General features: G+C 39.7%; 2 protein-coding genes across 7 annotated transcripts in view; one reads left to right on the forward strand and one right to left on the reverse strand.

Annotated features, from left to right (window-relative positions):
- REV1 (REV1 DNA directed polymerase) overlaps positions 1–3796 on the forward strand; it is an 89824-nt gene extending 86028 nt beyond the window's left edge. For 3 of the 5 annotated variants that reach the window (XM_032178089.2, XM_058428413.1, XM_032178086.2), the window contains 5 exons: positions 426–546; positions 1141–1358; positions 1444–1600; positions 1905–2007; positions 2921–3673. In XM_032178089.2, the coding sequence (XP_032033980.1) occupies positions 426–546; positions 1141–1358; positions 1444–1600; positions 1905–2007; positions 2921–3032 (711 nt within the window). In that variant the 3' untranslated portion in view covers positions 3033–3673. Of the gene's footprint in view, positions 1–425; positions 547–1140; positions 1359–1443; positions 1601–1904; positions 2008–2920 lie in introns of all 5 variants that reach the window. The other 2 variants (XM_032178083.2, XM_032178084.2) reach the window with 1 other exon arrangement.
- A 332-nt stretch (positions 3797–4128) lies between these two features.
- EIF5B (eukaryotic translation initiation factor 5B) overlaps positions 4129–19362 on the reverse strand; it is a 69686-nt gene continuing 54452 nt past the window's right edge. For both annotated transcript variants that reach the window (XM_032178091.2, XM_032178090.2), the window contains exons 15-24: positions 14326–14457; positions 13775–13957; positions 13468–13629; positions 11070–11201; positions 9769–9900; positions 9588–9664; positions 9290–9454; positions 7295–7433; positions 5289–5450; positions 4129–4892 (exon numbers count right to left, since the gene is read on the reverse strand). In XM_032178091.2, the coding sequence (XP_032033982.1) occupies positions 4785–4892; positions 5289–5450; positions 7295–7433; positions 9290–9454; positions 9588–9664; positions 9769–9900; positions 11070–11201; positions 13468–13629; positions 13775–13957; positions 14326–14457 (1392 nt within the window). In that variant the 3' untranslated portion in view covers positions 4129–4784. The remainder of the gene's footprint in view (positions 4893–5288; positions 5451–7294; positions 7434–9289; positions 9455–9587; positions 9665–9768; positions 9901–11069; positions 11202–13467; positions 13630–13774; positions 13958–14325; positions 14458–19362) is intronic.

Raw genomic sequence — 19362 nt, forward strand, 5'->3', positions numbered from 1 at the left:
AGCAGCCTCCCGCTGAAGCAGCAGGGAAGAGACGGGGGAGGGCATGGTAAGACAGAAACACATTGATCTGGCGCAAACACATCAATGGCCACACTTGAATACAACAGAGTGGAGATGTATAATCCTGCATGGGGGACAGTAACAACCTGATTTCCTGTTTCAATGTTTTGCTTCCCATTTTCTACTAGTGCATTTTGCCCAGGTTGTTCTGTTGTAGTGGGTTTTTTTTGTTAGTACTCTTTAATTCCTTATTCTTGCTGGAACCATTTTGAAGATTTAATCAGCTTTGATATTGGGGAACTGTTAAGAATTCGTACAGATCAGAAAAGTGAGATTTGAAAACAAAATCTATTTTGTGAAAAAGATAAACCAGCTACCATCTAGAATTAGTTCAGGTTTGACTTTGACCTTGTCTTTTCCACTAGGTGGACCCTGAGGTATTTGCTGCCCTTCCTGCTGAACTTCAAAGGGAGCTGAAAGCAGCGTATGATCAAAGACAAAGGCAGGGCGAGAACAGCACTCACCATCAGTCAGCCAGCGCATCTGGTGAGCCTTGGAAGTGGCATGTAACAAAAATGAAGATAAAGAGTAATGGGGTCACTGTTGTCTAATTATTGCAGTATATAATGGCCAAAGTCTAAGCTGTTAGTTGCATTAAGAGCTCTTCATATTGGGATAATATCTGAAGTATACAGTATGAGTAAATATTGTCATATTTCTAGTTGGATTTGTGTCTGTACTTTCAGGATTTAAACACACCACTTTTTATTTTTTAAAAAGCTGGAATAGGACATTACCAGAAATGTCTTGAATACTTGTTTAGCTAGTTGTCCTTTGAGATGAATACATCAAAGGATGTAGGTTCAAAATGCATCACAAACACCAAACCCACATTTATTACTACCTATCATAGATGAGCAACATGCCAAAGGTCAAATTAATAAGTGGCAAAGCAAAGAGAGAACTGGAGAGTCTGTACTTTGGGCCATTGGCATTCACTGCCTCTCACTTGGGGCAGGAGGGGAGGTGTAGTCTAGGGAGCCTGTTGTATTTGGGAGGAGAAAAGAGAACCCAACATACTATCATCCAGACTATCCGTACTATCATTTTGTTGAGGATCTCATATCCATCTTCTCTTAGTGCCAAAGAATCCTTTACTTCATCTAAAGGCAGCAGTGAAAGAAAAGAAAAGAAACAAGAAGAAAAAAACCATTGGTTCCCCAAAAAGGATTCAGAGTCCTTTGAAAAACAAGCTGCTTAACAGTCCTGCAAAAACTCTGCCAGGGGCCTGTGGGAGTCCCCAGAAGTTAATTGATGGGTTTCTAAAACACGAAGGACCTCCTGCAGAGAAACCCCTGGTAATTCCTTAACTTTGACCTTTATGAGATCTTAATATACCTGGATAATGTGTGAATATAGCAATTTTATCCTTTTTCTTAACAGGAAGAACTCCCTGCTTCTACTTCAGGTGTGCCAGGCCTTTCTAGTTTGCAGTCTGATCCAGCTGGCTGTGTGAGACCTCCAGCACCCAATCTAGCTGGAGCTGTTGAATTCAATGATGTGAAGACCTTGCTCAGAGAATGGATAACTACAATTTCAGGTTGGCTTGGCCTTTGTTAGATGGCCCAAGGCTGAGATGTAGTTGTCTCATGATTTGAGAACATAAACAGACTAAACTATGTAGATTTAACCCATTTCTCTAACTCTAAAAAGCTTAAAGCAGCTACCCCCAAATCTTTTAAATTCTGGGACTTGCTTTGAAAAGTAACAAAGCCTATTCCTTTGATAGCTGTTAGTTAGCAGCATAGTTGTAGAAATGTAGTTTTCCTTTATCCATGCAGATATCTGACTTTCTCCTTCAAAAAGATAGACTGGTCCTCATTTGAAGTTTTTCCCCTTCCTAGATCCAATGGAAGAAGACATTCTCCAAGTTGTGAAATACTGTACTGATCTAATAGAAGAAAAAGATTTGGAAAAACTGGATCTAGTTATAAAATACATGAAAAGGTAGTAATTCATCACTTTTATCAAATGGGAAAAAGTGGCATGTCACAATGGCTAATTGAGGGTATACTGAGTTGTTTTAAACTTTTTGGGAAACTGTACTCATTAGGGTTAATGAGAAAGCGATATCCTTTATTTTGCCATGTTGACTAAGTAGTAAATAAGGTTCCAAGTATGTTGCCCTCAAGGTCTTAACATGTGATTAAAAAACCATAGGAAGTGGGCTTGGGCGCAGTGGCTCACACCTGTACTTCACTTCGGAAGGCTGGGGTGGGTGAATCGTTTGAGACCAGCCTGGCCAAAATGGCATAACCCCATCTCTACTGAAAAATACAAAAAATAATCGGGGTGGTGGTGCCCACCTGTGGTCCCAGTTACTTGGGAAGTAGAGGCTGCGGTGAGCCATGATTGCACCACTGCACTCCAGCCTGACTGACAGCTTGTCTCAAAACAAAATAAAAAAAATTTTTTTTTTTTTTTTTGAGTGTTCTAGGATTTTTTTTTTTTTTTTTTTTTTTTTTTGAGATGGAGTCTCTCTCTGTCGCCCAGGCTGGAGTGCAGTGGCAGGATCTTGGCTTACTGCAGCCTCTGCCTCCTGGGTTCCAGCGATTCTCCTGCCTCAGCCTCCCGGGTAGCTGGGTATAGGCATGCGCCACCATGCCCAGCTAATTTTTGTATTTTTTGTGGAGACGGAGTTTTGCCACGTTGGCCAGGCTGGTCTCAAACTCCCGACCTCAGGTGATCCACCCTCCTCGTCGTCCCAAAGTGCTGGGATTACAGGCATGAGCCACCGCACCTGGCCAGGACTTTTTTTGTTTGTTTTTTGCCAAAGTCAATTTTTATATATAAAAAGGAATAATTAGTCTTAAGGACCTTTCCTAATTCCTAATGACATTTCTTCTCTCCCCACCTTTAGGTTGATGCAGCAATCGGTGGAATCGGTTTGGAATATGGCATTTGACTTTATTCTTGACAATGTTCAGGTGGTTTTACAACAAACTTATGGAAGCACATTAAAAGTTACATAAATATTACCAGAGAGCCTGATGCTCTCCAATAGCTGTGCCATAAGTGCTTGTGAGGTATTTGCAAAGTGCATGATAGTAATGCTCGGAGTTTTTATAATTTTAAATTTCTTTTAAAGCAAGTGTTTTGTACATTTCTTTTCAAAAAGTGCCAAATTTGTCAGTATTGCATGTAAATAATTGTGTTAATTCTTTTACTGTAGCATAGATTCTATTTACAAAATGTTTGTTTATAAAGTTTTATGGATTTTTACAGTGAAGTGTTTACAGTTGTTTAATAAAGAACTGTATGTATATTTTGTACAGGCTCCTTTTTGTGAATCCTTAAAAACTCAACTCTAGGAAGCAACTACTGTTTATTATACTAAAAGGCTGAAAAACCTCCAGGCCAGACTGCTAAGCTCTGAAATTCCTGAGAGGTCTCAGACCGGGATTCTGCTTGTTCCAACAAAGGGCAAAGCTTCTAAACCATCTTATTCTTGTCTCCAAGCATGAACACAGGAGCATGTTAAGAAAATCTTTTCTTCTTCCATGTGGAGAAATCTACATATTTTGAATTAGAAACACCCTCACACCCACTTGAAGATTTTCTCCCTGGGAACATTATGTCCCATAGATCAGAGGTGGTGTTGTCTTTGCTTCTACTGGCCATTGAGAAACTTTGATGATAAAAAAGAATGGTATAGATTTTCAAACGTATATAAAATATTTTTATGCTATATGTTATGCCGTAACTTTAAAATAAATAAAAATATAGTTTAAAATTCTATGCTAGTGGATATTTGGAACTTTTTCCTCAAACACCCCACACTGACTTCAACAAAACCCTAAAACTAGCTACAGATTACTACTACGAATGAATCATTAAGTTGTGTCTGTCTGCAACAATTTAGAAGCAGTAAGCCCAAATATCAGGAAATGTGTGCATGATGGAATTTTCTAGGACAAAACAGATCAAGATTAATGTATAAAAATCTCTACTGTTACTAGGTACTGGCATACACGGTAGTGTGACAGTTGGTAAGATAATTCTTGTCCTAGGAGGACAACTTGTGGGAGAGAAGCTACACTAACATGGAAGCCTAACAGAGCTTACTGGTGGATGTCTGTTTTCTTTCTTTATTGGTAGTTTGGTTTGGAACTGTGATGATTACAGTGGACTCGTGACTACACAAGCAGTAAAAAGCAGCCAGCTGTGCTTTTACACCATGGTTTCACACAAAGCAGTTAGTTAAAGAAATATCAGAATGCCTAATTTTCTATTTTATAAAAGCCCTAAAGGCATATGGCAGAAGAATGCTGGAAAAATCACTGTGGGAAGAATATGCATAAATAAAGAAGTATTTCTTACATCAAAAAAGTCCCAAGAATCACAAAATCTGCAGAAGCTTGGTTAATCAAATACTGCAGTACTGATTTAATCAGTATAAAATCGAAAGAGCTTTAGATCTGTAATAAAAATCCAGATTTGGGGAAGGGCAAACTTTAAAACAGCAGCCAAGTAGAGAAGGGTTGGGGAAGGGAGAGGTGAGTGAACAGGCACATTGGAACTGTGGGGACATGTAATTGACCACTGTCAAACCAGTGTAAGTTTCTTGGTTTCTCATGGAAAACATTTTATACACCTATTTTTCTTCCTTCCATACTTAAGTCCGTCAGTGTCCAGATACGTCTGTTCCATTTTTTGTCTGATTTTTGTTGGGATATTACAACACGGTATTGCATTCACTCCAGTTCCCGCTCCGTGTGAAAAAATTAGATGATTTCAAATACTTTCTTCAGCTCCACAATAAGCTGCCAGTCACTCTTCTGCATTTCATCTCTGAACCAGTCTTTGAGTGCATCAATGGACTGTCGGCTGATCTGCAATGCCCGAGGCACAAACAGGGTAAACAGAACATAACAAACGTGCCAAAGAAAGCTGTGGCCCCAGATGCCCGCTCTCACTGTACTAAAGCTTAAGCAGAAATAAAAAACAGGGCTTGCCTGCCTAAGGGAGTAGAATTCAAAAATTACATCTGGTTTGCATGTGAGGCACAAGGGGACCTAAAAGTCCTAACTTTCTCTGTTGGTGCTGCTTTCCTGATGGAGCAACTTCCTCAACAGACAAGGCCCAGCTAGAGGTCAAGCCCTAATGGGGGATCCAGTCCCATCAGATTCTACAATCAAACTGAAGCCCAAGGAGCTACTAGGTACAGGTGACCCAAGAAGAGTGATTCCCTGTTTCTTAAAGCGTGCCACTTTTGCTGAAATACTTACCTTACTAACAAGAATGTCTGTAGCTTCAAAATGTCTTCCAAACATTTTGGGCGACTCACCAGGGATAGGTTCTATTTTTACACAGACTTCTTGTCCTTTTTTTGCAACATCCACTTGCTTATGGTTTATTTCAATACTTGTTACTATTCCGATGTCAACAAACTGTAAAATAGGAACAAATTAAAATGCATGCAGAAGAATTCATGCCAATCACAGGCGCCACGGCTGGATAGCTGAAATAAGAACTGGAACAAAAACCTGTTTAAAAGTCATGGCAGTGCGATCCTTTCATCACTTAAGGTCTCACGGTGTAATATTTTGGTAAACTAGGCTGGCATCACCAGCATCCTTTTCCCTTCATGATGGTTCTAAGAATGACAGGAGATAATGTGCTTTGCAAAACATTCCAAGTGTCCTGTAGACCCAATGTCATTTCCTATTTTTGCTCTACCATTTCACGTGACAGGTGCCGTAATAGGAGGGATCAGCAGGCACAAAGGGTCTGAGTCAGGAATGAGCCTGAAGTGGCTGGTGGGAATGAAGTCAGAGTGAGGACCAATCCTGAAATTTTAAGAATGATGGCCTGTGAGCAGATGAGTGATGTGATCTCAGAGTTTGGGGCAAAAAACCCTGACTCCTTTGTGGAGAATAAGATTCAGGAGAGTAAGAGTGAAAACAGGGAGAGCTCTGTTCGGTTTAGGAGGCCAAAGCCACATAGAAAGTAACACAAATAAATGTCCAGGCTTAGTCCACTGAAATGGTAGAAAAGCAATGACAACTTCTAAGTGCCATTGCCCATTACAGGAACCAGGTTTGGGCCAGGGAAAGTACTAGATGAGGCTGGAACATCTCACTGAACCAGAAAGGAAGAAGATGCTCAGACTGCTGTGTGTCAAGGATACAGGAGCCAGTTGAGCTCCTACTGACCACACTGGATAATCTGAGTATCAAAAGAATAAAGGTAATGGATTATATTGAAAAAAAAAAACAAAAACCACTGAGTCTATGACTCAATAAAAAGGTCAGTGGGAAGAGGTTCTTTCTAAGAAATGGGGGGACAGGTATATCCACAATTTTGCAACCATCTACGTAATGGCTGACTTAGGCAACACTTGCCAGTGGGTACTAAAGCCACTGGGATAAAGGCTGTTGAGAAACAGGATATCCATTAGGAACTCCAAGCGACCAGATAGATTACAGAGTAATTACAAAGGGGCAAGTTTCTAATGGAGATGGTTGGCGGCTAGCACCTTCCCCAGGGAATCAGAGCATCAGCAGCAGTGAGACAGGCTGAGTCATGCAAGAGGCAGGCACACAGGGAAACTGCATGAGTGTCTTTCCAATAATTCTAACCTGTGTCTAGTCGGGAGGGAGACAAACAGATAAATCCAAATGGAGGAGGAATTTGCAAAACAACCGGACACTTCAAAAAGGATGGAGGACTGTTCTTGACTGAGGCTCAACCACAAAACAGCCCCAGTGCAATGCAGCTTGCAGGGCACTGGGCCAGATTGGGGAGAGTTACCAAGACATCTTCGGAATAATTGGTGAAATGTTGTTGAGGGCTGAAAATTACAGTGTATTGGTGAAATATTACTACTGTTTCTTAGGTATGCTGACAGAAAGGGAAGGTAAACATGAGTGTTCATTATACTAGTTTTTAAACTTTTCCACAGGCTTGAAGCCTTTCAAAATAAAATAAAAGGCAATCATGTAAAGTGCCTTGGAGCCCCAATTAACTGAAGCACTGAGTCAACACTGACTATGGAGCACTGATATTTACCAATACTGAAGCACAACAGAAGGTGACAGGCTCTGCTTGTTTTAGTTACCACATTTTCTTCCTACTGAGGTAAAAACACTGAAACCTTTGTTAAGAAGGTGGAGACCACGCTAAGTACACAGCATGGTACTGTGAACTACAGGCACAAAGCTGTGTTGCTACGACTCTTGGACACCCATTTACTGCTTTAAGAAATGACCCACAAAGTACAACTAGAACTTACATTTTTGCTTGGGACACACATGGGTGTCCCCTGTTTCACCTGACCTGCTTCCACCGTCACCCCCATCACTATCGGATCTCGAGAATTAAAAATGTACTGAGGGAGGATTTTCATCTTGCAGGGAAATACTGCTATGTGCCTGAAAGGAAAAAAGAAAAGAATTTTTAAGCTTACAGAATCACTTAAAAAGAAAAACTGCAGCTGAACATCAGGCTTCTCCCATTAGAGGAAAGCAGCTTTCCCCAGTGGCCACAGGAGAGGGGCAGGCAGGGTGCTGCAGCCCAGGGCCACCCCATGCCCAGGGCGCTTCTTCCTCGTTCTTAACCTCCTCCTTCCCATTCTATTGCTTCTCAAGTCTTTGCTTTCTTCTCTTTTAAAGCCCTACCTCCAAAAGAAGCTGTATCACAGGAGCATTCTGTTCCTAGTCTAAAACACTGAGCTTGGCCGCTGAAGTCAGCCACAGTCTGGGGCTTAGAACCTAGGCAGTACCTGGTGACAGGCAGGTCTTCGTTTAGCACATGTGTGGGCTACTGGGGGACCACATAAGCATCAAACCGTATTATCACCCTCCTTTTCTCCACCACGTTCCCAAACCATTGATCCAAAAGGCCACTACATAATTACCCTGCTTATTGAGCACACGCTTAAAATGCTTTACAAGTTTCCAGCAGTCTTCTTAATCAAGTAGAATTCTCACTTCAGGTTTCATGATCTAAAGTGAGCATATACCAGTCTAAATCTTAGTATTTACTAGTAAGCTCCACTTAAAAATGTATCCCAAACTACGCCATCACTCCTATCATCACTGTGGTCTGAATCACCTAGACCTCTTGCTTGGACGATGGGAGCCTCCTGACAGGCTCTTGCCACTGACTTCCTAACAACCCAAGGTCCACATAACAACCCAGTTAACCAGTCTGTAAACACACAGCCTTGGCAATGGCTTCTTGCAAAACTCAGAGAAGCTCAATCCTTCCCAAGGCCTGTAAGATCCTTGACGTACAGGTCCTGCCACCCTCTCTGACCTCATTTATCACTGTCCTCTCTGGTCACTCTGCCTCGCACTGCTGTTCTGTCTGGACATTCCCTATGTGCCTGTGTGGCTTACTCTGAAGAGATGAGATGCCTTCCCCAACCACATCATTAATCACAGTCCCTCCTCTCCTTATCTAGGCCCTTCCATGCTTTATTTGGTTTTTCAGCACTTCTCAACATGTGTCAATTGTCCTGCAATAACAGCATGTCCCAGACCAGGCACAGTGGCTTACACCTATAATCCCAGCACTTTGGGAGGCAGAGGCAGGTGGATCACTTGAGCTCAGGAGTTCAAGACCAGCCTAGCCAACATGGTGAAACCCTGTCTCTACCAAAAATAGAAAAAATTAGCCAGGCATAGTGGTGCAAGCCTGTGGTCTCAACTACTTGGGAGGCCAAGGTGGGAGGATCACCTGAGCCCAGTAGGCAGAGGATGGGGTGACCCATGATCATGCCACTGTATACAGCATGGGTGACAGAACGAGACCCTGTCTCAAAGGGAAAGGAGGAGGGAGGCTGGCCTGGTTCTCTGCTGATGCCTCCTCTACCACTGCAGCAATGTAGGCACTGTAAGTACTTGGAAAGTTTGGTACAGGAATGGACTTCTCTCCCACAGAATCTCTTATTTCCCAGTTTTCCTCACTCAAGTTTTGTTATTTCCAATCTATATAATCCGAGATGAGCAAGATGAAGTCCCTAAATTTAATAACCGCAAACCCATTAACAAGACCCAAGTCTGCCAAGATTATTAAACTGAAGCCACAGACAAGACTTGTTTGCATACTGCTGGAATGTCCCCAGTATGTTGGGTTTCTGGTTTGTAACACACCATTTCAGGATGCAGCCTCTGGTAGATGAGTAAATGCCATGATTTTGCTGTTTACAGCCCTTTCTGGAATTCAGTAATTCTCAGTCATGTTCATTAACAAAGACTCAAAGTAAATAAAAACAGTAACTTACTTAAATTCTTCTTGTTTCTGTTTCTTGTAGTCTTGTCTATATTTTGTAAAGGCATCAAATAAATGATAAATAATTTCTGCACTAAAAATTCTAACTCCTAAACTATCAGCCATTTCTTGTGCATCTCGTTCAATTCTCACATCGAAGGCCAAAATTACTGCATACCTAAAAGGTTAAAACACATTAAAGACCATTCAATGAAAAACAGAGTATGTCACAGAGGATAGTTTTTTAAGATAGGACAGTTTTAAGATCGGTAAGTAACATGAAAGCCTTCATAGCAAGAGAAATTACTTACTGAGGGTCATGTTCCAACATCACCGAAGCCTTCATAACATCTTTTTTATGCACTGGGCCAATGTTAATTCCTGCATACTGAAAAAATGGAAATTTCCATGTTTATGTATCAGGTAATGGTGATGGCACCAAAAACCACGACCAACCACCATTCACTTGTGGAGCGAGGTGTAATTACTTACGGGCACTTCTGATGTTTTCAGAAATTCAAGTAGAGCTTCCAAAGAACCCAATGTAGATGCCTGGACATAGACTCCTTTTTCTTCTAATTTTATAGCATTTAGTGTCTGCTTTAACTCATGGATCAATTCATCCTTGAAAAGAAATCAGATTTGATAAGGTTGTCAACACACCTCTATCCTCAGCAGTCTAGAATTAAATTGTTTCTCTCTTTGGTTAAGTACTCATCTGCAAATATGAAACTAAGGCTTAGATAGAGCAAGGCATCACAGAACCTGTGCTGGAATGGAGGACGAGATTTGAGGGCCATACCCTAACTGTATCTCACTTCACCTTTGTCTTAGGTTTACTAACTTTGAAATATGTTTAATCTCCGCTCCACTTGGCAAATATAGTAGATAGGTGGGCAGAATTAAACAGTAGAGAAGAAAAATTTTTTAAAAGTTAAAAAACCACCACATAAATGTAATGTGTTAATGATAGCCCAAAAGTTCAGCTTGACTGTGTTAACTAGGAAATACCATAATCTCATGATCTCAGCACCTCCTTCCTCCATCACTGCTTGTCTGGAAATGGAAGAAGAGATTTTTAGCCAGAAATAAGTAAAACAAGTTTATCAATGCCATTGAAGGGACATAAGTCCACTCCATACTCAGGACTGGCTGAAGAGACAGGCCTGCCCTATTCTCTCACTGGCCCTGAGATAGCTTATTCCCAACAGCATGACTTGATGCTGCCTAAATAATAAACATGGCCCCAGGACACAAGAGCCATATACTGGGAACAGTTCTATTTTCTCTTTGGCAAGTGAACAAACTATGGCTCAAAGTCCACTTTTATGAAACTACAATGGACATGGGCCAAAAAGAATATACAATTTCTAGCTTTTTTTTTTTTTTTAGACAGGGTCTTGCTGTCACCCAGGTTGGAGTGCAGTGGCACGATCTTGGCTCACTGCAGCCTCTGCCTCCCAGGTTCAAGTGATTCTCCTGCTTCAGCCTCCCAAGTAGCTGGGACTACAGGTGTGCATTCACCATGCCCAGCCGACTTCTAGCTTTTGACTCATTTTTTTATTTGAATAAAATGCATTATTTTTATAATTCCAGTACATATAAAATTATACCAATTTCTATGATTGTACAAACTGAAGTAATTCAAAAGCATCAAGTTTGCTAAGAGGCCAAGAGATGGCAGGCTTCACAAAGACAAAGACAGTTTTGGTCACCATCCCTAGCATGTGCAATGCTGACACATGCCAGAACTCAAATAGCTTTTGAGGAAAAAAAATTTTAAATGAACTTACTTTAAGAACAGGGATTTCATCTTCTTTATAAGCCACGAGGAGGGGTAAACCAGCCAATGTTTTCTCCAGGTCTTTTCCAAGAATCTTTACCCCCTGAGCTGCTTCTACTTCTTTATGCTTTTCATACTGGTTCTACAGAGATAAAAACATTTGTTACCAAATGTACTTTAAAAGTTGTTAGCAGTAGGAGATGATATAAGAGAATCTCATCATGATATTAGAGAGAGGTTTCTTAAACTAGGCACAAAAAGCAATAATCACAAAATAAAAGTGATAAATTTAACATTAAAATTAAATATTTCCATTTCTCTAAATACCACAGGAAAAAAAAGTCACAAGAGTAGAAGATATTGCAAAACACACCAACTAACAAACCAGTATCCTGAATATATAAGCGCATATAAATCTGTAAGAAAGATAATGCAGAAGAAAAATGTACATCTCACGAAGGAAGAAATAAATGGCCAATAAACATTTTAAAATGACCAACCAGGTTAACAATTAGGCAAATGCACACTGAAACGGCAATGAGCTACACACTTACCAGAATGGCAAAAAAATTTAAAATCTGACATCCAAGAACTGATGAAGATGTAAAACAATGAAACTAAAATACTGCAGTTGAGAATATAATTTGTTACACCCACTGTAGACAAGTGTGGCCTTCACTCCTAGGCATACATACCCTGGGAAACTGGCACAAACACATCAAGAGATATACACAAAAGTTCACAGCAGCAGCATTGTTAGTAAGAACAAAAATCAAAAACTGGGCTGGGTGCGGTGGCTCACTTAGGGAGGCTGAGGTCAGGAGTTCGAGACTAGCCTGGCCAACATGGCAAAACCCCATCTCTACTAAGAATACAAAAATTGGCCGGGTGTGGTGGTATGCACCTGTAATCCCAGCCTGGATGACAGAGTGAGACTCCATCTCAAAAAAAGTTAAAATAAAATAAACATAAAAAACTGGAGATCACCTACATTTCCCATCAACAAAACAGATATGTTGTGATATAGTCACACAATGGAATAGAAATCTTAAAATTATATACATTTTTTTTTTCACTAAAGGAAGCCAGATATAGGCCAGGCATGGTGGCTCATGCCTATAATCCCAGCACTTTGGGGAGATCAAGGTGGGTGGATTGCTTGAGCCCAGGAGTTCAAGACCAGCCTGGGCAACATGGCAAAGTCCCATCTGTAAACAAATTAGCCAGGTGTGGTGGTGCATGCCTATAGTCCCAGCTATTCAGGAGGCTGAGGTGGGAGGATCACCTGAACCCCGGGGAGGATGAGGCTGCAGTGAGCTGTGACTGCACCATGGCACTCCAGCCTGGGCGACAGAGTGAGAGCCTATCTCCAAAAAAAAAAAACACCCCAGCTATAAAAGTACACACTGAGAATAACTCCATTTCTACATAAAGTCTACAGACACTTCTAAGGGAAGTACTCTTAGACACAAAAACAAAGCAAAGCAAGGATATTTGTTACTGTCATAAAATGCAACCATGGTTAACTCTATGAAAGGTCGGGGGGTAGGAGGGGAAGGCAGGGGAGTTGATCAGGAAGAAGCACACAGGAAGCTTCTGGGTGCCAGCAGCGTTCTGATTCTCCATCTGGTCGCTTCCCAAAAATGTGTTAAACTTTTCTTGTATGTTTTGTGTACTTTTCAGGAGCAATGTTTTATTTCACAATTAAAAATGTTAATAAAAAACTACAGTTGACCCTTGAACAAAATGGGCTTGAACTGCATATGTCCACTTATACTCAGATTTTCTCCCGCCTCTGCCACCAAACACAGCAAGGCCAACCCCTCTCCTTCCTCCCTCTCAGCTTACTCAACATGAAGATGAGAATGAGGACCATGATGATGATCCACTTCCACTTCACAAATAGTAAGCTATTTTCCTTATTATTTTCTTAATCATGTTTTCTTTTCTCTAGCTTGTTTTACTGTAAGAATGCAGTATGTAATATATAAAACACACAAAACATGTTAATCGACTGTTTATGTGATTGGTAAGGCTTCTGGTCAATGGTAGGCTATTAGGAGTTAAGTTTTTGGGGAGTCAAAAAATATATGTGGATTTTCAACTGGCCAGGGAGTCAGTGCCCCTAGCCCTCATGTTGTTCAAGAGTCAACCATAGTTAGCAGTGTAGAACCAAAACAATGTAGTTTAGAATCTGGCAAAGGCCTAGTCTGGTAAGCAGGTACTTTCACACATCTCTACTCTGACAGACAGGCCTTCCTGTATGATGACATCTAAAATAAAAGGGAGAGCGAGGGATGTATGTGTTCTGTATTAAGTCAAACAGCTTTCAAAGTGAGGAAACAATCAGCAGAACTTCTAAACACTGTACAAGTCCCCACATGTCAACGCTTCCCACCTCACCGTACCTTCACTCGTAATTCCTTCATAGGAGGAGGTAACAGGAGGCCTCGAATCTGAGTTACAATGGGCCCTTCTACTCCAGGAACAATGATTGTGTCTCCTTCCTTCAAACGCCCATTGATCAAGATGACATCTATAGTGGTGCCCATCCCCGGGAGAGCTTTAACCTAAAAGGCATTATTGCAAAGAGAAAGACATACATACAATGCACCATGTTCATTAAATCTAAAAGTAGTAAATATCCTCCACTCAAGGAACTTGCTATTTTTAAAAAAAAAAACAACAACAATAAACTGAAAAGTTGATCATTACCTCCATCACCTGTGCTCTCAGCTCTTCACAGTGTGCAAGTCTCTTGCTCAACATGGTCTGAGTTAACTCGACAAGAAGGTAGATCAGACTTCCCATGCCATCACCAGTATGTGCAGAGGTAGGTACCAAAGACACAAAAGTGCGGGGATCTTTATTCTCATAAAACAAAGCAGCATTCAAACCCTAGGAGCAAAAATCATCCAAAACGCCCGCTGTAAAGAAAACGTATCTGGAATAGGTGTGACTAACTAGAAGCCGGATGAGCAAATGGCTCATCATTTTGAAACTCCTCATAAACACTAAAAATGATCATGTATATCCTATAAGCATTAACTGTATTACAGCAAAGTAATTCTAAGTCAACTCAGTTTTCTAAATTAAAGTATTCAGACTACAAAGAAAAAGGAGAAAAGGGAAGAAGAATTTAAAAAAAGTAATTGCTGTCAACAGAGGAAAAGAACCAGTATTAATGAAAATGCTGACTTCATTATAAAGATAATATAATACATATTCTGAGATAGGTTCTTCAGAAAGAAGGAAGGCCTTCTTACCTGCTGTGCAAATTCTACAATAATAGCCTTTGCTCGCTCCTCAAATTCATCTTTTGTATTCTTTTTCTGCTTCTTTAAAGTAGCAGCCACATCAGAGTCAGGACTCTTTTTCCAATCATATAACCTATCAATCTGAAACAGTTTTTTCATGAGAAAGATCTCTAAAAAATTCAGAACATTCAAGAACTGTATTAATAGCTCCAGAAAATTCCTCATGTATGTCTCATATATACAGAACAGTGTGACTTACTTACTCATACACCTTATTGTACCAAAAGCTCCTTTCAGACTGCTTATCGGCACCTGCTCTTAAATTAGAAACTGCTATGGTGCCATGCTGCCCATCAGCCTCCATGAGTTCCTAAGTGGCTGCCATTTGTTTGCAAAAGATAATATCCTAGAATTATCCTAAGACTATTATTAATGTATATTGTTGGAATTCCAAAACAGTTTTTGTAACAAATCAATCCCAGCAAGTACCATCACTATAAAATTATATACCAAAAAATTAAAAAATATATATTTTCTAAGGGAACAGCCTATTTTAATTATTTTATTGGTCAAATTAGGGTTAAATCTGTTTTGTTAGTGACAGAATCTATTTTCCCTCACTTTTCAACGAGAGAGATAAATGAGCATAGAAGAAATGAAAAATACTTGCTAGCCAAACAAACAATCAAAAGCATAATCTGTCTGGGGACTGAGTCTAGGGTGATAAAATAAAGAAGCAGACGAATCTGAATGCTACTAAGGAGACAAATCAGTAGGAAATGACAAAGATGTTAAAATTAGCATATGAGGTCCTTACAATATTTATAAACATGCTCAACACCTTTAAAGGAAAAGCCTGAAGCTTGTAAAGCTAAATAATAAAAACACGTCTAACTAGTAATTAGAAATTAACACTTTTAAATGCTTATATCAGAAAAGAATATCAATAAAACCAAAGGCTAATTCTTTGAAATAATCCAATTCCTGCACATTCTTTCAGAAAACAGAGGAGGAAACACTTCTCGACTCATCTTAGGAGGCCAACATTACTCTGATATGAAAACCAGATAAAAGACATTACAAGAAAACTACATACTCATATCACTCATGAACACAGACACAAAACAACAATGAAACATTACAAATCAAATCTAGCAATATATCAAAAGGATAACAAATGACAACCAACTAGGGTTTATTTTAATAATGTAAAGCTGGTTTACATTTTAAAAATTCAACAGTAATTATGTTGTTAACAGAATGAAGGAGAAAATCCACATGAACATCTCTAAATATGCAGGAAAAGAATTTGACAAAATCAACAACCATTCATGATTAAAGAAATAAAAACGTAAAGCACTCTAAACTACCTAGAATAGAAGGAAACTTCCTCAAACTTAATAAAGGGCATTGACAGAAAAAAAAAAAACAAAAAAAAACCCTACAGCTGGCATCATACTTAAGGGTGAGAGACTGAGCATTTACCCCTAATGTCAGGAATAAGGAAAGGATGATGTCTACTGTAATTCCTTCTATTCAACATTATTGAGAAGGTCTAGTTAGTACAATAAAGAAGAAAAAGATGTAGAAAGCATATAGCTAAGGGGAAAAAAATAACTGCATTTATAAGCAGATAACATAATAACACACATAGAAAGACTCACATTATTTACAAAAGAAGATACTAGGCCTAATCAGTGAATTTAACAAGGTCACAAGATACAAACTGAATGTAAATGTGATAGACAGCTGGAAATTAAAAAATTTTTCATGCTATTTACAATAGCATTAAACCATGAAATACTTAGGGATAAATTCAGAAAAATATGTCCAACATGTGGACAATAAAACTACAAAATATTGCCAAGAGCAAGTAAAGAAGGCCTGGCCAGGCATGGTGGCTTACGTCTTAAATCTTAGCACTTTGGGAGGCTGACGCGGGCAGATTGCTTGAGCCCAGGAGTTCGAGACCAGCCTGGGTAACACAGTGAGACCTCGTCTCTATTTAAAAAAATAAATAAAATGAAAAATAATTTTAAAAAATGGTAAAGAGGACTAAGTAAATGTACAGAGATACCATGCTCGCTGATCAAAAGATGCAATATTGCTAAAAGAGCCAATTCTCTCAAAATTTATTTACAGATTGAAACGCAATCCGAATCAAAATCCTAAAAGGCTTTTTGTGGAAACAAGCTGACTGAAAACTTTATATTGAAATCCAAGAACCTAAAATAGCCAAAACAATATAAAGAAAAACTAAGTTGAAGATTTACCACTACCAGCTTTCAAAACTTCACTATGAAGCTATAATGAGACGGGGTAGTAGTGGCATAAGAATGTATATAGAGCAATGGAACAAAAGATAAATTCTAGGAACAGACATATATGGTCAATTAATTATTGACAAAGATTCCAAACTAATTCCACGGGGAAAAAAATAATCTTTTCAGCAAAGAGTCTTTAAATAACAAAATATTTCTACGGAAAAAAAGTAAACCCTGATCTCACGCTATATAAAAAAAAAAGATCACCGATCTCAATGTAAAAAAAGCTTCAACTATTAAACATCTGGAAACACCGGAGAAAAATTTAATGAACTTGGGATAGGAAAAGATTACTTACATAGAACACAAATCATAAAAAAATTAATTGGGGCCAGGCACAGTGGCTCATGCCTGAAATCCCAGGGCTTTGGGAGGCCAAGGATGGCGGATCACTTGATGTCAGGAGCTCAAGACCAGCCTGGCCAACATGGTGAAACCCCGTCTCTACTAAAAATACAAATTAGCCGGGTGTGGTGGCATGCACCTGTAATTCCAGCTACTTGGGAGGCTGAGGAACAAGAATCACTTAAACCCAGGGGGCAGAGTTGCAGTGAGCTGAGATAATGCCACCGTACTCCAGCCTGGGCGACAGAGCAAGGCCCTGTCCCAAAAATAAATAAAATATAAAAATTAATTGGATTTCACCAAAATCAGAAATTTCTTCCCTTCAAAACACACTATTAAGAAAAGGAGGCTGGGCGTGGTGGCTCACGCCTATAATCCCAGCACTTTGGGTGGCCAAAGTGGTGGATCACTTGGGGCCAGGAGTTTGAGACCAGCCTGGCCATCTTTACTAAAACACACCCTCCCCGCCCCAAACAAAAACAACCCTAACCGGGTGTGGTGGTGCATGCCTGTAATCCCAGCTACTTGTGGCTTAGGCACAAGAATCTCTTGAGCCTGGGAGGCGGACATTGTAGTTAACCAAGAGTGCGCCACACTGCACTCCAGCCTGAGCAACAGCAAGAGACAGTCTCCAACACACACACACACACACACACACACACACACACACACACACACACACAAAACAAAAAAAAAGAAAATGAAAAACCAAGTCCCAGACCATAAAAATACATCAGCAGTACATACAAGTGAAAAAGGAATTATATACATAGAACCAGAAGTATAAGGAACTCTTAAAATTCAACAATAAAACAATAATCTAATAAAGAACAAAGGATTTGGAACATATTTTTCAAAGAAACAGATATTGTCATCTAAGTATAAGTACATGAAAAGATGCATAAAGTCATTAGTCACTGTGGAAACAAACTAGACCACAATAATTTAGCACTCAACTACACACCTACTAGAATGTTGGGGGTACGGCGAGTATTTGCAGATACGCAGAAACTGGAATTCTCAACAGATAAATGGATAATGCAGTATTATTCAGATAATGGACTACTATTCAGTAATAAAAAGGAAAAACCTTTTATACATGTAATGACAACATGAATAAAGCATAATAACATGAGTAACAAAAAATGGCAAACTTAAAAAATTACATGCTATATGATTCCATTTATATGAAATCATAAAACAGGCAAAACTAGTCCATATGACACAGAAAGATCAATACTAGCCTGAGTTTAGGGAGGGCAGCAGAATGACTGCAAAGTAACATGAGAGAACTTTTCTGGAAATATGGAGATGGTCTATGTTCTGAATGACAGTGGTTGTAAATTTGTCAAAACAAATTAAAATAAACACTTAGCATGGGGTGCATTTTCTTATACATGCATCAGACCACTGCAGTAAAGCTAATACTACAATAAAGCAAGTCACACAATTTTTGGGGTTTCCTCGTAGTGTTTCTAAAAGAGATACTTATACTATATTGTAGTCTATTAAGTGTGTGATAGCATTATATCTTTTTTAAAAAAGCAATGTATACACCTTAATTTTAAAATATTGCTAAAAATGCTAACCAACACCTGATTCTTCAACAAGTCATAATCTTTTTGCTGGTAGAGGTTCTTGCCTCGATGTTGATGGCTACTGACTGATCAGGATGGTGGCTGATAAAGGCTGGGGTGGCTGTAGCAATTTCTTAAAAGAGACAGCAAAGAAGTCTGTCCCATCAATTAACTGATTCTTCCTTTTATGAAAGATTCATTGGCTGGGCGCAGTGGCTCACACCTGTAATCCTAGCACTTTGGCAGGCCGAGGCAGGCAGATCACCTGAGCTCGGAAGTTCAAGACCAGCCTGACCAACATGGAGAAACCCCATCTCTACTAAAAATAAAAAATTAGCTGGGAGTGATGGCGCATGCCTGTAATCCCAGCTACTCGGGAGGCTGAGGCAGGAGAATCGCTTGAACCCGGAAGGCGGAGGTTGCAGTGAGCTCAGATTGCAGCACTGCACTTCAGCCTGGGCAACAACAGCGAAACTCTGTCTCAAAAAAAAAAAATTTATCTGTAGCATGCAATGCTGCTTACAGCATTTTACCCAGAATAGAGCTTCTTTCAAAATTGGAGTCAATCCTCTCAAACCCTGCCACTGCTTTATCAATTAAGTTGATTGCTATCCTAAATCCTTTTTTGTCATTTCAACAATGTTCACAACATCCTCACCAGAAGGAGACTCCACCTCAAGAAACCACTTTCTTTGCCCACCCATAAGAAGCAGCTTCTCATCTGTTCAAGTTTTATCTTAATATTGCAGCAATTCAGTTACATCTTCTGGTTCCACATCTAATTCCAGTTCTCTTGCTAT

Source organism: Hylobates moloch, unplaced genomic scaffold (assembly GCF_009828535.3).
Source record: "Hylobates moloch isolate HMO894 unplaced genomic scaffold, HMol_V3 SCAFFOLD_15, whole genome shotgun sequence".
Classification (NCBI taxonomy): Eukaryota; Metazoa; Chordata; class Mammalia; order Primates; family Hylobatidae; genus Hylobates; species Hylobates moloch.